The 18951-nt window shown below is 45.4% G+C and overlaps 1 protein-coding gene across 3 annotated transcripts; it reads right to left on the bottom strand.

Moving 5' to 3' along the window:
* Positions 1-651: 651 nt before the first annotated feature.
* LOC101044712 (nmrA-like family domain-containing protein 1) lies at positions 652-18706 on the bottom strand. 3 transcript variants are annotated; one of them, XM_039478851.2, is made up of 7 exons: positions 18588-18694; positions 18272-18389; positions 17274-17376; positions 11959-12197; positions 8879-9128; positions 6406-6596; positions 652-2221 (listed from the first exon to the last, which is right to left on the bottom strand). In XM_039478851.2, the coding sequence occupies exons 3-7, from the start codon at positions 17290-17292 to the stop codon at positions 2042-2044; spliced, it is 879 nt and encodes a 292-aa protein (XP_039334785.1). In that variant the 5' UTR covers positions 17293-17376; positions 18272-18389; positions 18588-18694; the 3' UTR covers positions 652-2041. The 3 variants fall into 3 exon arrangements, with proteins under 3 accessions (XP_039334785.1, XP_039334784.1, XP_010335986.1); XM_039478850.2 differs by having other exon boundaries at positions 18272-18392; positions 18588-18690; XM_010337684.3 differs by lacking the exons at positions 17274-17376; positions 18272-18389 and having other exon boundaries at positions 18588-18706.
* Between the last annotated feature and the right edge of the window lie 245 nt (positions 18707-18951).

Raw genomic sequence — 18951 nt, 5'->3', positions numbered from 1 at the left:
CCGCCCTTGCTCGGGTGCTTCTATCATCACAAGTGGGATAGTGGGGGATCCTCCCTTCCCAGAAGTGGACAATCTCTCACCCTTAAAAAGTATTAGTTACTAGCCGGGCATGGTGGTGTGTGCCTGTAATCCCAGCTACTCGGGAGGCTGAGGCAGGAGAATCTCTTGAACCTGGGAGGCAGAGGTTGCAGTGTGCCAAGATCACGCCACTGCACTCCAGTCTGGCAACAGAGCCAGACTCCGTCTCAAAAAAAAAAAAAAAAAAAAAAAAAAAGTATCAGTTACTAGTTCTTACCACACCCCCCAGTACACAAGACCAATGCACCTGTTTATTTACTTATTTAGAGACAGGTTCTTACTCTGTCACCCAGGCTGGAATGCAGGGATATAATCACAGCTCACTGCAGCCTCAACTTCCCAGGCTCAGGTGATTCTCCAACCTCAGCCTCCCAAGTAGCTGGGACCACAGGACTGTGGCCTGGCTAATTTTTTTTCTTCCAGAGACAGGGTCTCACCATGTTGGCCAGGCGAGTCTTAAAATCCTGGGCTCAAGTGATCTACCCGCTTCAGCCTCCCCCAAAGTCCTGGGATTACAGGTGCGAGCCACTGTGCCTGCCACTCTTTTCTTGTAATGATAGAGTCAATTAACGATTTACTCACTTAATCAATCAACATTTATTGATTACTCATTAGGTAGCAGGCACCGGGATAAAGATAAGTGTAAGTTACTCACAGTAAGAAAGAAAACTAGCAAGTAAGATGATTACAATATGATATAGAGATACAGACAGGTCCTATGGGGCCCTTCTGCCACCTTCTCTTTCCACAGTCCCACCCTTCGCAGGCCCTGCCTCCAGCTTCCTGCCCCACCCATTCCCCCAGCAGATCCTCTGGATTTTGCCCAGAGCAACATGGGGAGATGGCCTCACTGGGCCTGGCATGACTCAAACCCAACCACACACTAGAAGGAGCCTTCGGAGAGTGGACCACTGTGATAAGAAAACACACAGAAGCCATATGCGGTGGTTCACACCTGTAATCCCAACACTTTGGGAGGCCGAGGCTGGAGGATCACCTGAGGTTGGGAGTTCAAGACCAGCCTGGCCAACATGGAGAAACCATGTCTCTACTAAAAATACAAAATTAGCTGGGCACGGTGGCACATGCCTATAATCCCAGCTACTCGGGAGGCTGAGGCAGGAGAATCACTTGAACCCGGGTTACGCTGAGCCGAGATTGTGCCATTGCACTCCAGCCTGGGCAACAAGAGTGAAACTCTGTTTCAAAAAAAGATGAAAGAAAACACATAGGAATGAAGCAAAGTCCACAAACATGCCACCCGTGCTGGTGCTCAAGAAAAGTTTGCGGAATGGATAAATGACAGGTAGAGGGATTGATAGATGAATATTTGAATGATGGCTCAATAGGCGACTTCATGAATGACTCAGAGAATAAACTTCCAATCTTGAAGCCAAACCAAATTCTAGCATTTCCAGTGCTTGTGCTTTTTCACTGAACACCATGTTTCCCGGAAAATTCTCTACATAGATGTTCGTTTTTTAAAATTAAAATGACTTAAAAGTTCACTGAGAATTTTGCGATGCAGTTGAGAAAATTGGAGTTGCCCAGGGGAGTTTCAGCGCTAGGGGTTGAAATCACTCACCCAGGAGAAATCCCAAGTATGATCTGCCCTCCCATTAGTGTTAGGAGAGAAGCTCGAAGTTCCTCAGGCCAGAGTCCTTTGAGGGGACTTGGCTCTCCGGGAGAGAGAGAGCTACAGAAGGTTATTTAAACTTGAGACTTCTCATTTGACCAAACAGGTGTACCACCCTTATCACTAACTAGCAAGTTAAATGTGAATCAAACTACTGTGTCCCATCACCAATGCTGTGCTTCCTACTGAAGAGAGGACTGCAGGAAATCCTTTGGTGTTACAAACAGTTGCATTCCAACATGTTCTGTGAACGTGCTGTAAAGAGGAAAAGGATCAGAGAGGAAAGAGGCTGTGTGGTTGGTTCAGCCTCTCTGAATAGCTGCTTTTCTACAGGTCTTTGAAGGCTCCCTGGTTCTCTGACATAAACTGGCTGAAGCTTTTGACTTTGGGATTTAGTCGGTGGGTGAGCTTGACATCTCGGTCGGGCTTCATCTGATAGAAACGACACATATTGGCTACTTCTTTTGCTGCAAGGAATCCCAGCTTCTCGTAAGCTTCCGGGGTAATCTTTTAAGAACAAATAAAAAGTCAGAAAATGTTATTGTCCGTACTTAAAATAGTTTGAAATAACATTATTCACCTTACTGATGATACAGAGCCATAATTTTTTTTTTTTTTTTTTTTTTTGAGGTGGAGTCTTGCTCTATCACCCAGGCTGGAGTGGAACGGCACGGTCTTGGCTCACTGCAACCTCTGCCTCCCGGGTTCAAGCAATTTTCCCTGCCTCGACCTCCCAAGTGGCTGGGATTACAGGCACCCGCCACCATGCCTGGCTAATTTTTGTATTTTTAGTAGAGAGGGGGTTTCACCATGTTGGCCAGGCTGGTCTCAAACTCCTGACCTCAGGTGATCCACCCGCCTCTGCCTCCCAAAGTGCTGGGATTACAGGTGTGAGCCACCGTGCCCGACCATGTCCACAATTCTTTAGCCTAACTGCAAAATCCAAGAGACTCTAAAGCTTTTTTTTTTTTTTTTTCCCATAGCCATTTGGCAGCAAACTGATCTTTTTGAACTAATTTGGTGGCAAACCTGATCTAACTATGTGAAGCTATTTATGTTCTTTAATTATACCATTTAGTGGAAACATTCAAATATTTTCCTGCAGAGATAGAGATGTGTTTGATTACAGGTTCCTGCTCCAGCCCCTGCTTGTGATGTTATGTAATATATGTAGACAATAACCTATTAAAAACCTGAAAGATTCTGAAAGCTGAATTGTTTCTGGCCCCAAGCCTTTTGGATAAGGTACTGTAGATCCAGCCTTCATATGAACAGCTCCTCACAGTGTTTTTGTCTATACCTCCTCTTGGTATTCCCTCACCAGCCCTCTGAAACTGACCATCCACCTGGCCCTCCATGCAGCGTCAAGATCCCCTGCTTGGCCGGTGCAGTGGCTCACGCCTGTAATCTCAACACATCGAGAGGCCAAAAGGGCAGATCACAAGGTCAGATTGAGACCAGCCTGGCCAACACGGTGAAACCCCACCTCTACTAAAAAAAATACAAACAAATTAGCCAGGCGTGGTGGCACACGCCTGTAATCCCAGCTACTTGGGTGAGGCAGGAGAATCACTTGAACCCCGGAGGCAGAGGTTGCAGTGAGCAGAGATCGCACCCCTGCACTCCAGCCTGGGCGACAGAGGGAGACTCTGTCTCAAAAAAAAAAAAAAAAAAAAGATCCACCCTCTCTGGCACCAGGCTCTCCTCACCTGGCTGACGGCCCATCCATCCTCACAGCCCTTCTGGGTTAGAAGTCCGTATTTTACCTCCAATTGCCCCAGCCTTTGCCAAAGCCAGGCCCAAGCAGAAATGGAACCCATCCCACACCAACTGAGCTGCCTTCTGTCACCTTCCATAAAATCAACTACTTGAACCCTTTCTAACACTAACTGGATCTATAATTCCCCCTACTGAATTAGCAAAACTCATTTCTATCAGATCCAGTATAATCTGTCTTTAGCCATCAGAGATAAACTCTGACATTGCAATTCTCCGCGGCCTTTAAAAAAACGTGACAGACACAAACAACTTAGGTAAAACAATGGTTGTCACACAGCATTCCTAATAATGAGAAAATTAAAACCAACCAGTACAGCCAACGATAGAGAAATGATAAAATTAATTGTGGTACATCTACTGTCAGAACATAACGTGGTGTAATGTTTTTGAAGAAGTTTAACAAAACAGAAAAATGCTCATAACATTACTGAAAAGGCCAGAAACAAAATGGTACATTTAGTGTTATTTTAATTGTATTAAATATATGCATATGCATATATAATACAATTTAGTAATTGTATTATATATGTGCATATATAAAAATTTATATATATAATATAATTACTAAGTTGTATAACTGTATACTATAATTACTAAGTTGTATAATATATACACATGCTTATATGTACTGAAAAAAGACAGGGAAACCTGTCAAATCTTAACAGTAGCTATCTCTGTGAGGTTGAACGGTGTGTGATTCGTATCTTCTTTTTTATAATTTTCTGAGTTTTCTTCAATAAGCATTTGCTATTTTTGAAATCAGAAAAACATTGAAAAGTTGAAGTGAGTTTGGAACTAGAAGTCCGTTGTGAGACACATGGACGATTCTTCCATGAGTGTCCCCTCGAGGCACTCTTTCATCCCTAACTTTGATACCAAATAGGCTTTAGTAGAATAAGGGAATCTTTTCTGCAGCTTTTTGACGAAAAGAGATCTGTTCTGCTGTGTCTCGCTTTCTGGGAAAACCATCTTCCTTTGGGGGTTAGACAGTGGGAGGATGTCAGACTGTGTGGGCTGGAGTGCCACCTTGTGGCCAGACGCACCCTTCCCCAGAATTGTCAGACCCTTTTATAGACGTTCCAGCCTCCGATGCCCTATAGCTTTTGGTGCCAGGGAAGCTTCAGCTGCATTATAAAACAATTCGTATACCCAGAAGAGTCAGGGACCAAGTATGTGACTAATAGATGCTCGGAAGGTTCTGAGCAATTCAGAACAATGTCTACTGCATCCTCTGAGAATCAATACACACACTCATCCCCTACACCCAAACTCTATTTCTCTCCTTCCTTTCAGAGTTCAAACTCACAGGACAAAATGAACATATGACCCAAATGCAAATGGCCTGGGAGAGGGGTCACTGAGAAGTAAATGTGCACCCGGGTACAAGGGACTTTGGAGATCCTCTTGTGAGCCCATCTTTGAGTGGGTGGTTACCTTCTTGGGTTTAGTAATAACTTAATCTCTCCGAGAAATGTGTGTGTGGCTTCAGTGAGATAAGCAGAAGCCACACACACATGTGGTTTCGTGGCTGGATTGACTCCTACAGTGGTTTTCAGCAAAAAAAGAGTATCTTGCCTCCTCACAACTTCAGTATCTGAGGTTGAGTTGGAAATCTAGGTATCCCCTCTAGAATCATTGGGATAGAACCAACCTTCTGTCCCCAGTTCTGTAGGCTCTGAGGGCCAGAAGGTCTCTGTTGCAACTCCTCAGCTCTATCATTGTACCCTGAAAACAGCCTGTTTTCCTTTCCCTTCCGCTTACCAGTACCTGTTTGAGTCATGCTCAATATCAGCAGTTCTCAGTCTTCTGTAAAAGCCTGTCCTGTGTCTGCCAGCCACAATTTCTTGGAGAAAATAACTTACCCCCAAGCCCAAGAAGGCAGCCACCCACACAAGGCCGTTCCTGCATGATTTATAGCATGATCAGTTGTGGAGGGCTTACAAAGTGCCAGACCCGGTGCCAAGCACCTGCTGTACAGATCTCATTTCATCCTCGCAATGATCCTTCAAAGGGGGTATAACAACTTTTTTGGAATATATGAAGAAACCGAGGCTGGGAGGGGTTAAGTAAATTACCAAGGATGGGGCAGAGCTAGAATTTGCCTACTTCCCATACTGCCCCTGGTTTGTCATGTTTATTCTAGAATTAGCCAGGCCAGCCTTCTTGGTGCCCCCGTACCTACACAGTCATGTTTCCTCCAGGACCAGCTCAAGCCCACGTCTTCCATGAAACCTTTTTCCACCGTTTTCTGATCATCTAAAACACAGATAGCCTGAACACCATAATTAAGCCCCTGTGGTGTCACGTCTTGTAATGATTACAAGAAGTAACAATCACGGTGACTTTATGGGCATCAACATATTCACTCCAACCTTGCTGCAAAGTCCTTAAAGTAGCACTGGGTTCATAATAGATACTCTATACATCTCTACTCTATGCCAATCACTATGATAAGCCCTTTAAATATATTCTCCGTAATTTTCACAAGAACACCTGGAGCAGATACTACCATTCCCCACTTTGCAACTGAGGAAACTGAGGCTCAGTGAAGCTCGGTGCCTTGCTCCACAGCAGCTAGCTCTGGCCAACTGAAGTGGTCAGCAGTAACGGCCTATGAAAGGAGCTGGGATGGTATATGTGAAAGGCTGTATTTTCTAAATTCTTTCCACTCAAAAGTAATTTTACTTTTACAAGACAACTAACCCTAAGTCAAAGAAATAAAGCCATATGGGAGAGATTCCATTGCACCCATCGATGAAGATAGATTTATGGAACCAGAGTCCTTCTCAATTTCTTCTGAAAGTCTTTCAGTCCTGCCTAAATCCATAGAAAGTCTACCAGAATGTACAAGTCAGTGGAATGTGAACCAAGGTGGCCTCTTGTGATCACATGGATGTCCCCTAAGAACTCACCTTTGCGTCTCGGACTTTTTTCCCCAAAACCTTGGACAGAACATCAGCGTATTGCTGTATTGTTAGTTTTTCTGCACTGAGGCCCACAGCCTTGCCTAAAAATTCCTCTGGAGAATTAAAAATACTAGAGACGGCTGCTCCAACATCAGCAACAGAGATACCATCCATTGGTACATCCCCCATTGGTAGTGCTAGTTAAAAAAAATTAGAAAAAGATAAATAGTTAATTATATCACATCCTTGGTAGGTCCCACCAACCCAAATTGATCAACCACTTAAATGAAAGATAGAGGAAGGCAATGTAAAACCCAATGGCCACAATCCATATACAGATACAAGGTTTCATTTGAGAAATTACAGCCTGGGTACAGTGGCTCACACCTGTAATGCCAGCATTTTGGGAGGCTGAGGCAAGTGGATCACCTGAGGTCATGAGTTCAAGACCAATCTAGCCAATATGGAGAAACCCTGTCTCTACTAAAAATATAAAAATTAGCTGGGTGTGATGGTAATCCCAGCTACTCTGGTGGCTGAGGCAGGAGAATAGCTTGAACCCAGAAGGCGGAGGTTGCAGTGAGCCAAGATTGTGCCACTGCACTCCAGCCTGGGCAACAGAGAAAGGCTCCATCCCCCCCCAAAAAAAAAAAAAAAAAAGGAAATTACTTTAGCACCTTGATACTGATTTAAAAGAGCAATCAGGTTTTTACTAAATATCTTCTGTGTGTAAAGTATGGTTAAATGTATCTCCAGGCAAAACTTCTGCTGAATTCTAGACTCGCGTGTCCCAATACTTACTCAAATCCTTACTTGACTTTCAATAGACATCTTCAACTCAACAGGCCCCAAACTGAACTACACCCCCAACCTGCTTCCATACGGTCTCCCACTTCAGCTAATGGCAACCCTCTCATTCTGGTTTCTCAGGTCACAAATCTTACAGTCAGCCTTGATGCTTCTCTCATATCCCATATCCTGTTTTTTTTCTTTTGAAATGCATATGCATGATATGTACAAAATCTGGCCACTTACTATCATCTTCAATGCCACTACCCTGGTCTAAGCCACCATCATCTGTGACTTGGATTATTGCAAAATTTGTTTCCTTGTTTCCACTCTTGCCCTTTCATAGTCTCTTTTCAACATAAAAATCAGAGCTATCCTGTTAAAAAGCCAGCTCAAGCTAATGTTACGTCTGCTCAGAACCTTCTTTTCTTTTTCTTTTCTGAGACGGAGTCTCGCTGTGTCGCCTAGGCTGGAGTGCAGTAGTGCGATCCCGGCTCACTGCAACCTCCACCTCCTGGGTTCAAGTGATTCTGCTGCCTCAGCCTCCTGAGTAGCTGGAATTACAGGCATCCGCCACCATGTCCAGCTAATTTTTGTGCCTTTAGTAGAGACGGGGTTTCATCATGTTGGCCAGGCTGGTCTCGAACTCCTGGCCTCAAGTGATTCACCTGCCATCGCCTCCCAAAGTGCCTGGATTATAGGCATGAGCCACCACTCCCGGTCATGTCTGATCAGAACCTTCTGATAGCTCTCTGTGTCTCTCAGAGGAAAAGCCAGTGGTTTACAAAGCTTATGCAACAAGACCCTCTGTTAGTTCTGACCTCATCTCCCAGTTCCCTCCCCTCCCTCATTCTATTTCAGCCACGCTGGCTATTTCCTCTTCTTGAAATGTTCCTCTCCTAAATACTCACAAAGCTCACTACCTGCCTTGTCAGAAAGTGCTCAAAGAGATCCACCCAATCATCTCGTCTACGTTTCACACAACACTCCAACTGCAATCCATTCTCGGCAACAGAAACCCAGACTCAAAAAAAAAAAAAAAGTCATCTTGTCCCATTTTCCCATCAAACATGAGGAAACTGCCAGGCGTGGTGGCTCACACCTGTAATCCCAGCGTTTTGGGAGGCCGAGGTGGCTAGATCCCTTGAGTTCAGGAGTTTGAGACTAGCCTGGCCAACAGGGTGAAAACTCATATCGACTAAAAAAGGCAAAAATTAGCGAGGCGTGGTGGTGGGCGCGTGTAATCCTAGCCACTCGCGAGGCTAGGCATGAGAATCACTTTACCTGGGCTGCGGAGGTTGCAGTGAGCCAAGATCGCACCACTGCACTCCAGCCTGTGTGACAGAGCGAGACTCCATCTCAAATAATAAAAACAAAAATAACCTGAGGAAACGGAGGCTGGAGGTCACATCGCTAACTCCAGTACTTACATTAAGGAGGGTCAGTATATTAAGATTGGAAATGCAGCCCTTTGTGCTTCTGATCCCACATCTAGTTCTGTGCCCTGGAAGAGCAGCTTAGCGTAATCGCCCAGAGTGGCATCCCTCTTAGCACTTCACACGGCGCTAAACCCACAGAAGGCACTCAGATGATGGGTGTCCATCGCAAAGGGGCAAGAAGGGAGAAAGGGTGGGCGGTGAGCGGAGAGGAGGGCAACCAGTGTCTGGTGAGCTTTCACTTCGTTTATTACCCAGGGTGTAGTAATCTCCATCAGAAGCTTTCCCGGGCTTCCACACCGTGAGAAAGTTTTCAAAGTAGGCTGCCACTCGGACACTGGTCATGGGGATGCCGAGAGACCAGAAGTACTCCTCCACCTCGCCCTTGGCATCGAAGTGTGGCACCTCCAGCTTGCCACCGGTCAGCCGCTTGACGTTCTCCAGGCCGCTGTACACCACGTGCTTCAGACCCAGGCGTTTGGCGGTGTCTGCCACCAGCTTACCCTGAGAGTCAAAAGTAAATCCTCGTGGACTGCTGTATTTGTATTTGCATATAGACAAATATTAAGAGCACGATCTCCTCCACCCACCCCATTCCCCGCCTTTTTTATTTTAGACAGAGTCTAGCAATCTCTGCTCACTGCAACTTCCGCCTCCCGGATTCAAATGATTCCCCTGCCTCAGCCTCCGGAGTAGCTAGGCTTACAAGTATGCGCCTGCTAGTTTTTTTGTATTTTTTAGTATAGAAGGGGTTTCACCGTGCTGGCCAGGCTGGTCTCGAACTCCTGATCTCAAATCATCTGCCCGCCTGGGACTCCAAAAGTGTTGGGATTACAAGCGTGAGCCAGGGCACTGGGCCCACCCTCCCATTTTCTTATTACCCTCATCCCTGTGGAGAGGAAGCCCTCCCAGTCTCAAAATATATTCAGTTTATCTTATGAGAGGCCACCACTCCAGCACTGGTGAGTAGAGGATCCACTCAGAAACGCCCAAGCCCTCAGCCTGCTCCCATGGGGGCTGTAAGCGGGACACCTGAGGTGGGGGAGTAGTAGAATTAGGGAGGGGACATAGGAGAAAGGAACCCCAGGTACCTCCTGAAGCTAAGAAGCAACCTGGTGGGAACTGGCCAGGAAGAGACGGGCTTTTCCTCCGAGATCTCAGTGCCTCTGTGGTCAACTGTGAGCACATTTATTTATTTTCTATAATTGTGTCTAGTAATGGGCTATATCTACACTCCATTTGGACGTTGAAGGCATAATGGAGGCATACACACACACACACACACACACACACACACACACACACAAATATACAAGTATATATATTCTCTTTTTGTGTCTGTTTTTAGACCCAAATTTTCCAAAGCACTTTCATCTGTCTCTTCTTTTTTCCTTTTTGCTGTTTCTTTCTTACTTTTCCTTAAAAAAAAAAAAAAAAAATTTGTGTAGCAGGCAGAGAAAACATAATTAACCTGGGTTAGCAGCAGAGAGGTGCCTTGCACCCCTGTTTCCTAGTAAGTGAATATCAGAATTAGAATTCAGATCTCCTAAAATAGACCCTTCCAGAGTCTATCACGAAAACATGGGCTTGGAATGGCATAATTAATTCAAGAGACATTCCTGCAACAGTTTGATCCTGCTTTCAATTTTTTGAATTGTGCCATTTCTTAAGTGGCTAAAAGCATCCATTACATTTTTAAAATCTAATCTTCATTTTTTCCCAAATTTATACATATGCATAGTTTAAATTTTCAAATAGTACTGTCATGGATTGGGAGGGAGTGAATCTTACAATGAAAAAGATTCCCGCTGGGTGCAGTGGCTCATGCCTGTAATCCCAGCACTTTGGGAAGCCGAGGTGGGCAGATCACCTCAGGTTGGGAGTTCGAGACCAGCCTGACTAACATGGAGAAACCCTGTCTCTACTAAAAACACAAAATTAGCCAGGCACGGTGGTGCATGCCTGTAATCCCAGCTACTTGAATCGCTTGAATCCAGGAGAAACGCTTGAATCCAGGAGACAGAGGTTGCAGTGAGCCTTGATCGTGTCATTGCACCGACCTCCAGCTTGGGCAACAAGAGTGAAACTCCATTTCAAAAAACAAAAACAAAAAAAAGAAAGAATCCCCAAGAGGCTGAGGTGGGAGGATCACTTGAGCCCAGGAGTTCAGGACCAGCATGGGCAACATAGTGAGACCCTGTCTCTAAAAAAAATAAAACAAATAAAATAAAATAAGTTCCCTGTGCCCCTAGGCTGATTGCTGTTCTCCAGAAGTAACACTTTAATTTAATTTAGCTATTTATTTTTGTAAACATGTTTATACAATTGATTCTCAATTTTTTCAGTTTGAAATATCATCTGCTAAATTCCTACTATGAAAGATGAGGATTGGCCGGGCTCGGTGGCTCACGCCTGTAATCACAGCACTTAGGGAGGCCGAGGCAGGTAGATCACGAGGTCAAGAGATCGAGACCATCTTGGTCAACATGGTGAAACCCCGTCTCTACTAAAAATACAAAAAATTAGCTGGGCATGGTGGCACATGCCTGTAATCTCAGCTGCTCAGGAGGCTGAGGCAGGAGAATTGCCTGAACCCAGGAGGCGGAGGTTGCGGTGAGCCGAGATCGCGCCATTGCACTCCAGCTTGGGTAACAAGAGCGAAACTCCGTCTCAAAAGAAAAAAAAAATAAAGAAGAAAGATGAGGATTAGCGATCTCTCTCTCGCTGGCTTGCGCGCTCAGCTGTCTTACTTGCTCACGTTGTCCACCACCACCACACAGATACACAATTCCCTTTTTAATTCACCCAGTCGTGTTTTTGGCTAGATCAATATTCAGTGCCTGCACACAGCTGAAGCTGAGTCATGTGCTACTCAACGGTTACATTTACTTTTTCTACAAACTTTCATTTTCCCTGCATTTAATTTCTTGTGGGTTTATTTGCTCGTTTATTTCTTTTTCTGTGTACCCATTCCCAAATTATCTATCTGAAATGTAAATGTACTCATTACATCTTTATTCTCTCCATTTCACTCTCAGACAAATCTCAAATTTGGGGGTACCCTTGCTACCACCCCCATGCCATCTACAAACAAATGGTGAGACGTGGAAGACCTAATGACTAGCTTCATGAAATCATCACTCTAGAATATTCAAGGTCTTAAAAAGATACCTTTAACAAGTACTTAAAGTACATGTTTTTCATAAATGCCAAAAGGATGTAAGACATATATTTGCCCCGATTGAAGGCCTGTCCCCTTCTAGGAAGGGAAGAAGCAGCTGGGGAGGGTAAGAGAAAGGGCTCAAAGCGAAAAAAGAAACAAACTGGTTTCTACCTGTTGCACTTCCTTATCTTTGCTGAAAGATTCCCAGAAGTTGGTCACCAAGAAGGCCCCATAGGCACCTTTCAAGGCATCGTCCACGGATGCTTTATCATCCAGGTCACCTTTTACCACCTCAGCTCCAAGTTCCCGGAGCGCCCGGGCATTCGGCTTAGTCACATCCCTGGTCACTGCTCTCACAGCAAATTTTTTGCTCTCCAAAATTGCCCTGGCCACAGAGCCACCTTGAGCTCCTGCGGGGTCAAGGGAAGAAGAAACACGGGAAGGATGAGGAAGAATGTTCACTGAAAGAAGCTGCTCAGAAATCCCACGACGCAGAGCAGAGCTGCTGCTGCAGCTCCGTCAGTGGGTGCTACACGGCACTTCACATACCCGCATGGCTTTCACACCAAGTTCTTCGCGGCCTCTTCAGAGGCATTTTTGCAGAGGGCATGGGAAGAGAGGAGTGGGAGAGGCTTGAGGCAACAAGAAGGGCAAATGAGCAGGGTGTCAAAATCAGGGATGCCCGCAGTCCTCCAGATTCAACAAGAGCAATTATACTTTTACCTGGTTATAGATCTGATATTTGGGTTATTTAGACAGTTTGACAAAAGAGGTTCCTGGTCTTTCTCTCTACAGATAGATAGATAGATGATAGATAGATAGATAAAATGCAGGTGGGTTGAACATTTTACCCTATTAAACCTAAACACACTGAAGTACCTTCTATTTGAGTATAGTTTGTGCTTTTGGCAGGGGGTTTCGGGGTGCTGGAGGAGCTGGGGTGGGTCATGGTCCTTGAGAAGGATTCTTACAGGGAAGTTTCTATTATTGCCCTGGGACTGTGTTTTTGAATGACCTTTACATGCTGTGCTATGCCCTGGGGATGTAGTTGTAAACAATACGGGTTTGAACATGTTGGATATAAGATATAATTTATGAAAGACATTATGAATATATTGGATTATGGTCTTAAGAGTCAAGGACTTACTCCAGTTCATATAGTGGTTAAGTAAGGATTTCAGGATTCAAACTGAGCATGGCACCTGCCTACACAGAGCCTGCAGACTAGCAGGGGAGATAATTAAAGAGCACTTATAATACAGTGTGATATGTTCTCTTAGGGGAGGGGGGAAGGGGCTGAGGGATGCAGGCTCCAGAGGAGAACATAAGTGGAGCATCTAACCCAGACTAGAGGGAGGCTTCCTGAAGGAAATGGTAACAGAGGTGAGCCCTGAAGAACGGGCAAGACTTGGGAGAAGACAGGCATGCGGAGCACGTTGCATGCAAAGTGGATTTCAAGTGCTTTATTCCAGAGGTGAGAGAGAAGGCAGTGAATTCAGAGAACTGAAATGAATCTGACTGGTGAACTGCGGGTCAATGTCAAACATGGGGCTAGAGAAGCAAAATAGGCCTAGAGGGCTGCGCTTGTTCTGGGAGCAGGAGAGCTTATGAAGTTGAGTGGTGTGTTCAGAATCACATGCTAGGAAAAGCACTCTGGTTAGTGGAGAGCGTGGAATAGGATAGAGAGACCACAGACAAGGGTACAATTAGTGAGCTTTAAAATAATCTAGGTGAAGATGATAATGACCTGTGATAGTAGTATGATAAGCTAGAAGGGGTTATTCAGGTGGAGACAAGTATGAAAATTTAAGATATACTCGGAAAACCAAACACTACATGTTTTCACTCATAAGTGGGAGTTGAACACTGAGAACACATGGACACAGGAAGGGGAACATCACACACCGGGGCCTGTCAGGGGGCGGGGGTCTAAGGGAGGGATAACATTAGGAGAAATACCTAATGTAGATGACGGAGTGATGGGTGCAGCAAACCACCATGGCATGTGTATACCTATGTAACAAACCTGCGTGTTCTGCACATGTACCCCAGAACTTAAAGTATAATTAAAAAAATACTCAGAACATTAAAGGATATATTTTTAAAGAGTAAAATTATAATTTATACACACATAAAATGAATGTGTCTGCTGGGTGCAGTGGCTCACACCTATAATCTCAGCACTTTGGGAGGCCAAGGCAGGAGGATCACTTGAGATCAAGAATTCAAGACCAACCTGGCCAACATGGTAAAACCCAGTTTCTACTAAAAATACAAAAATGAGCCAGACATGGTGGTGTGTGCCTATAATCCCAGCTAGGGAGGCTGAGGTGGGAGAATCACTTGAATCTGGGAGGAGGAGGTTGCAGAGAGCTGAGATCACGCCACTGCACTCTAGGCTAGGCAACAGAGTGAGACTTCATCTAAAAAACAAAAAAGAATGCATTAAAATTTTTTGTTTAACTTATTAATTAATGAAGGAACCAGTACAATGTTATAAGAAAAATTCAAATAACACACACATATGTAGGCAATCAGAAATGCCAAAATGCTAAAATGAATGTACAATTAGGGACAAAGCCAGTCCATATCCACTGAGCAATCAACTGTGGTCCACCAGACACAATTGATTTGCATTTCTATGGATAACAATCAGTTGCGTTATTATCTATTTGCTACAACGTATAGAGTTATAACTATCTTCGCCGGGCGCGGTGGCTCAAGCCTGTAATCCCAGCACTTTGGGAGGCCGAGGCGGGTGGATCACTAGGTCAAGAGATAGAGACCATCCTGGTCAACATGGTGAAACCCCGTTTCTACTAAAAATACAAAAAACTAGCTGGGCGTGGTGGCGCATGCCTGTAATCCCAGCTACTCAGGAGGCTGAGGCAGGAGAATTGCCTGAGCCCAGGAGGCAGAGGTTGCGGTGAGCCGAGATCGCGCCATTGCACTCCAGCCTGGGTAACAAGAGCGAAACTCCGTCTCAAAAAAAAAAAGAGTTATAACTATCTTCAAAACAAGGAAAGGCTCACAAAAAACGAGAATGGTGCCCTGGGCAAGGATACCCAGCAATCTTTTTTTCCCATTTCAAAGTCTTTTACAGTGTTCCTTGAAAACATATCAACAGGATTTTGTTGATTAATCAGATGTGGTGATGGTGAACAGGGAAGATTGAGAAAGAAAAGTCAAGTGTGACTGTTTATTCAAAGAGGTTGAGGGGGCATTTAGCCAAGATGTGGATGTTGGAACAGAAGGGTACAATGAGAAGGTTTTGGAGGCAAGGGAGATTGAGATGTGGGGTCGGGGAAGGGATGCATGCAGAAATATAGGGTTGAGACTAAAAACTAGAGGGGCTTACATCTCAGGCAGTAACGATGGAGAACAGGAATGCGGTGTAAGGTGGTATTAGCTGGCTACAAGGTTTGAAAAATTCATCAGATTTGAAGATGATTCTGTTTAAGGGTAGAACAAGGAGGGAAGGCAAATGGAGAGTGGAAAAAGCTTCTAAGAGGGAGAATGGAAAGAAGCTGCGAGAGATTTAGAAGACAGAATTAACTGCGTGGCCACTCCCAACGATCTTCTCCACTGCCTACCCAGGCTCTGCATGCTTCGTTGGCAATTCAAGTTTAATGAGACTAATTCAAGTTTAAGGAGCTCCTAACCTTCTCTTCCTCCCCATATTTCAGTGAATCTCAATTTTGTTCTTCCAGTTCCTCAAGCCATACAATTTCAGAGTCATTTTCAACTCCTCCCTTCTTACACCTGATATCGGGTCCAACAACAAACCCTGCCAACTATACTTTTTTTTTTTTTAATGGAGACAGAGTCTCACCCTGTTGCCCAGGCTGGAGTACAGTGATGTGATCTTGGCTCACCAAAACCTCCACCTCCCAGGTTCAAGCTATTCTCCTGCCTCAGCCTCCCAAGTAGCTGGGATTACAGGTACTCACCACCATGCCCAGCTAATTTTTGTATTTTTGGTAGAGATGGGGTTCCACTCTGTTGGCCAGGCTGGTCTCGAACTCCTGACCTCGTGATCTGCCTGCCTTGGCATCCCAAAGTGCTGAGACCACAGGCATGAGCCACTGCACCTGGCCTCTACTTTTTAAACCACTGCAGGATCTGACCACTCTCCACAACCTCATTGCTACCATCCTGGTCTAAGCTACTATCATTTTGCCTATTTTATGACAACCACCCCTAACAGGTCTCCCTGCTTCAGCCCTTATCCCCTACAGTCCCTTCACAAAGCATAAGTTAAAATGATCCTTTTAACACCAAAGTCATGTCATTCCTCTGCTCAAAACCCTTCAATGCCTGGCATGGTGTGGCAGTCCTGCAGTGCCAGCTACTTAGGAGGCTGAGGCGGAACAATGCTCAGGACTTTGAGGGTGTGCACTATGATGCCTCCCATGACAGTCACTGCACTCCAGCCTGGGCGACACAGTGAGACCATGTCGCTCGACACACACACACACACACACACAAACCAAAAAAAGAAACCCTTCGATTACTTTTCTCTTTCAGGAAAAGCCAGCATCTTCACCGTCACCTTAAGGCTTAATCACAGTCATCCCCTAGCCGCTGCCCCTTCTTTTCCACTTCATGTCACACTTGACTGTTGGTTTTTGAGAATTTATTTTCCTCTGCTTCCTGCTTTAGCCTGTGACTTCCTCCAGACAAATTACTGTTCTCATAGAGCTTATATTCTAGTTTGGAAAGACCAGCAGAAATAGAAAAAAAATCCAGTAAGAAAGGGAGCCAGACACGGGCAGGGTGGAAGCACAGTTGCAATTTCAAATGCAGAGGTCTGGAAAGTCCTCGTGGAAAAGGTAACATCTAGGCAGAGACCTGAATGACATGAGGGAGAAAGCAGTGGGGAACTATATTAGTCCATTCTCATGCTGCTGTGAAGAAATACTCAACACTGGGTGATTTATAAAGAAAAGAGGTTTAATTGACTCAGTTCCACATGGCTAGGGAGGTCTCAGGAAACTTACAATCATGGCAGGAGACACCTCTGGGTGGCAGCAGAGAGAATCAGTGCCCAGTGAAGGGGGAAGCCCCTTGTAAAACCACCAGACCTCATGAGAACTAACTCACTATTGATACAAACGCAAGACAGCGAAATACTGGGTAGAAGAGGGTTTCTGGCAAAGGCTCTACCCTCAAGCCTGGATACTCGCTGCCCTAAGTAAGAATAGGCATTCCTGGTTTTGCACCCAAAAAGCTACCTTTGGCATGCCATGCCCCCTGTCCTGTACCCATATAAACCCTGAATCCCAGACTCCAGAAGCAGACAAGGAGATGAGGAGACGAACAGACAGCAGAGTGGCATGGCAGAGGAGAGAATAGGAGGAACATCAGGAGAAGTTGGCTGGGGATGTTCAGAGAACATCCAGACAGCCAGACTCCAGGGCAAGACCATATTACTACTCCATCCCCTGTCTAGCTCCCCATCCATCCCACTGAGAGCCACCACTCACCACTCAAAAACCCCTGCATGCATCCTTCATGTGTGACCCAATTCTTCTCAGACGCTGGGTGAGAGCTCAGGATACACAAAGATGTCACACTAGCCCCCTTCTTCTGCAAAGAGGCAGAGGGTTCACTGAGCCGGTTAACCTTTAAGCTGTGTGCAGATGGCAAGGCTAAAAGAACACACTGTAACACACGCACACTCGGGCTTTGGAAGTTACAGACACGCAACCCTTGATGCTGCTATGGGACCAGAGCCCAAAAGCGCTTGCCCCAGTCCCTGCACCTGCCTGTTTGCATGCTTCCCCTCCCTTAAAGGGTTTGAGCTGGCAGTGGCAGAACAGAGAGCCACACCCCTGTTGCACATCATGTGGCGGGGGGCCAGGAAACTCTCCCATTTCACTATTACGAGAACAGGATGGGGAAAACCACCCCCAACGTTCAACTCTCTCCACCTGGTCACTCTTATAACATGTGGGGATTATGGGAACTACAATCATGAGATTTGGGTGGGGACACAGCCAAACCGTGTCAGGAACTGATGGAGACCATTCTAGGTTAAAGAAGCATCCAATACAAAGACTCTGGGGTGGGAGTGTTTTGGAGGAACAGCAAGAAAGCCAGGATAAGGAAGCGGAATGAGAGGAGAGTGGCAGGAAGAGACGTCTGCCATGGCATTCCCAAGGCCCTGTGGCAGGGCAGTAGCAGGACTTTGCATTTTACTTGGAGCGCCAGGGGTCTGGGAGTTTTCAGAGGGTTTTGAGCAGAGGTGTGACATGATCTGACAGTTTCCAATGGATCCCTGAAAGGCTGAAATGAGAACAGATTGAAGGAGAATCACCTGATTTGATCTACATTTCGCAAAGACGGCTCTGACTGTTGAGGAACAAACCGTAAGGAAGGCACCAGCACAACCTCCCCGCACACTCCATCCTGGCAGAAGCCCTGGAAGATTGGTCAGGCATTGGATACTCACTGCAAACCCACAGGCCTCTCACACTCGTACCTTTTGCTTATTAGGAAGTGGAGAAAAGACTTCAGAGGATAGCTTATGTGGAAACGAAACTTATGCCAACAAGTGCGCCCCGTGATTGGAAAAGGGAGATGATGTCACTGTCCTTGTCCTGCTGAGATCAAGTTATAAATCAAGTTAAATCATGCCGCCCCTTTACCACATCACAAACTAAAGCAATAAGATACTTTAAAAATTTTCTTCCAAAAGGCTCTTTGTTCAGCCCACACTTGCAGGCTCTGAAGTTAAAAACAAGAAGACAGGAGAGTGAGCAAAGTAAGCATGCCCTGAAAATTAAAGACGTTTTTACCTGTTGCTCCAAACACTGTAATGACTTCCTTGCTGGCCATGTCACTAGGAAAAGAGGGGGTTGGTGGAGTAGAAGCACTTTCCTCAAAGGAGTGACAGCGGCAGAAATGCTGTGTTTCTTCTCAAGGGAGGGTTATAAACCCATTTTAATTACTCAATTACCATATCAGTTATCATGCCCCTCCTCTTTCCTGTTACCACTAGCCTGCTTATTCACTGTGACACTGCAGTTTTCTTTTTCTTTTTTTTTTTTTTTTTTTCCTGAGATGGAGTTTTGCTCTTGTTGCCCAGGCTGGAGTGCAATGTCATGTTCTCAGTTCACTGCAACCTCCGCCCCCGCAGTTTCAAGCCATTCTCCTGTCTCA

This window comes from Saimiri boliviensis, chromosome 8 (genome assembly GCF_048565385.1).
Source record: "Saimiri boliviensis isolate mSaiBol1 chromosome 8, mSaiBol1.pri, whole genome shotgun sequence".
Classification (NCBI taxonomy): domain Eukaryota; kingdom Metazoa; phylum Chordata; class Mammalia; order Primates; family Cebidae; genus Saimiri; species Saimiri boliviensis.
The sequence above is the reverse complement of the archived record's forward strand: the minus strand, read 5'-3'. Positions and strand labels throughout refer to the sequence as shown.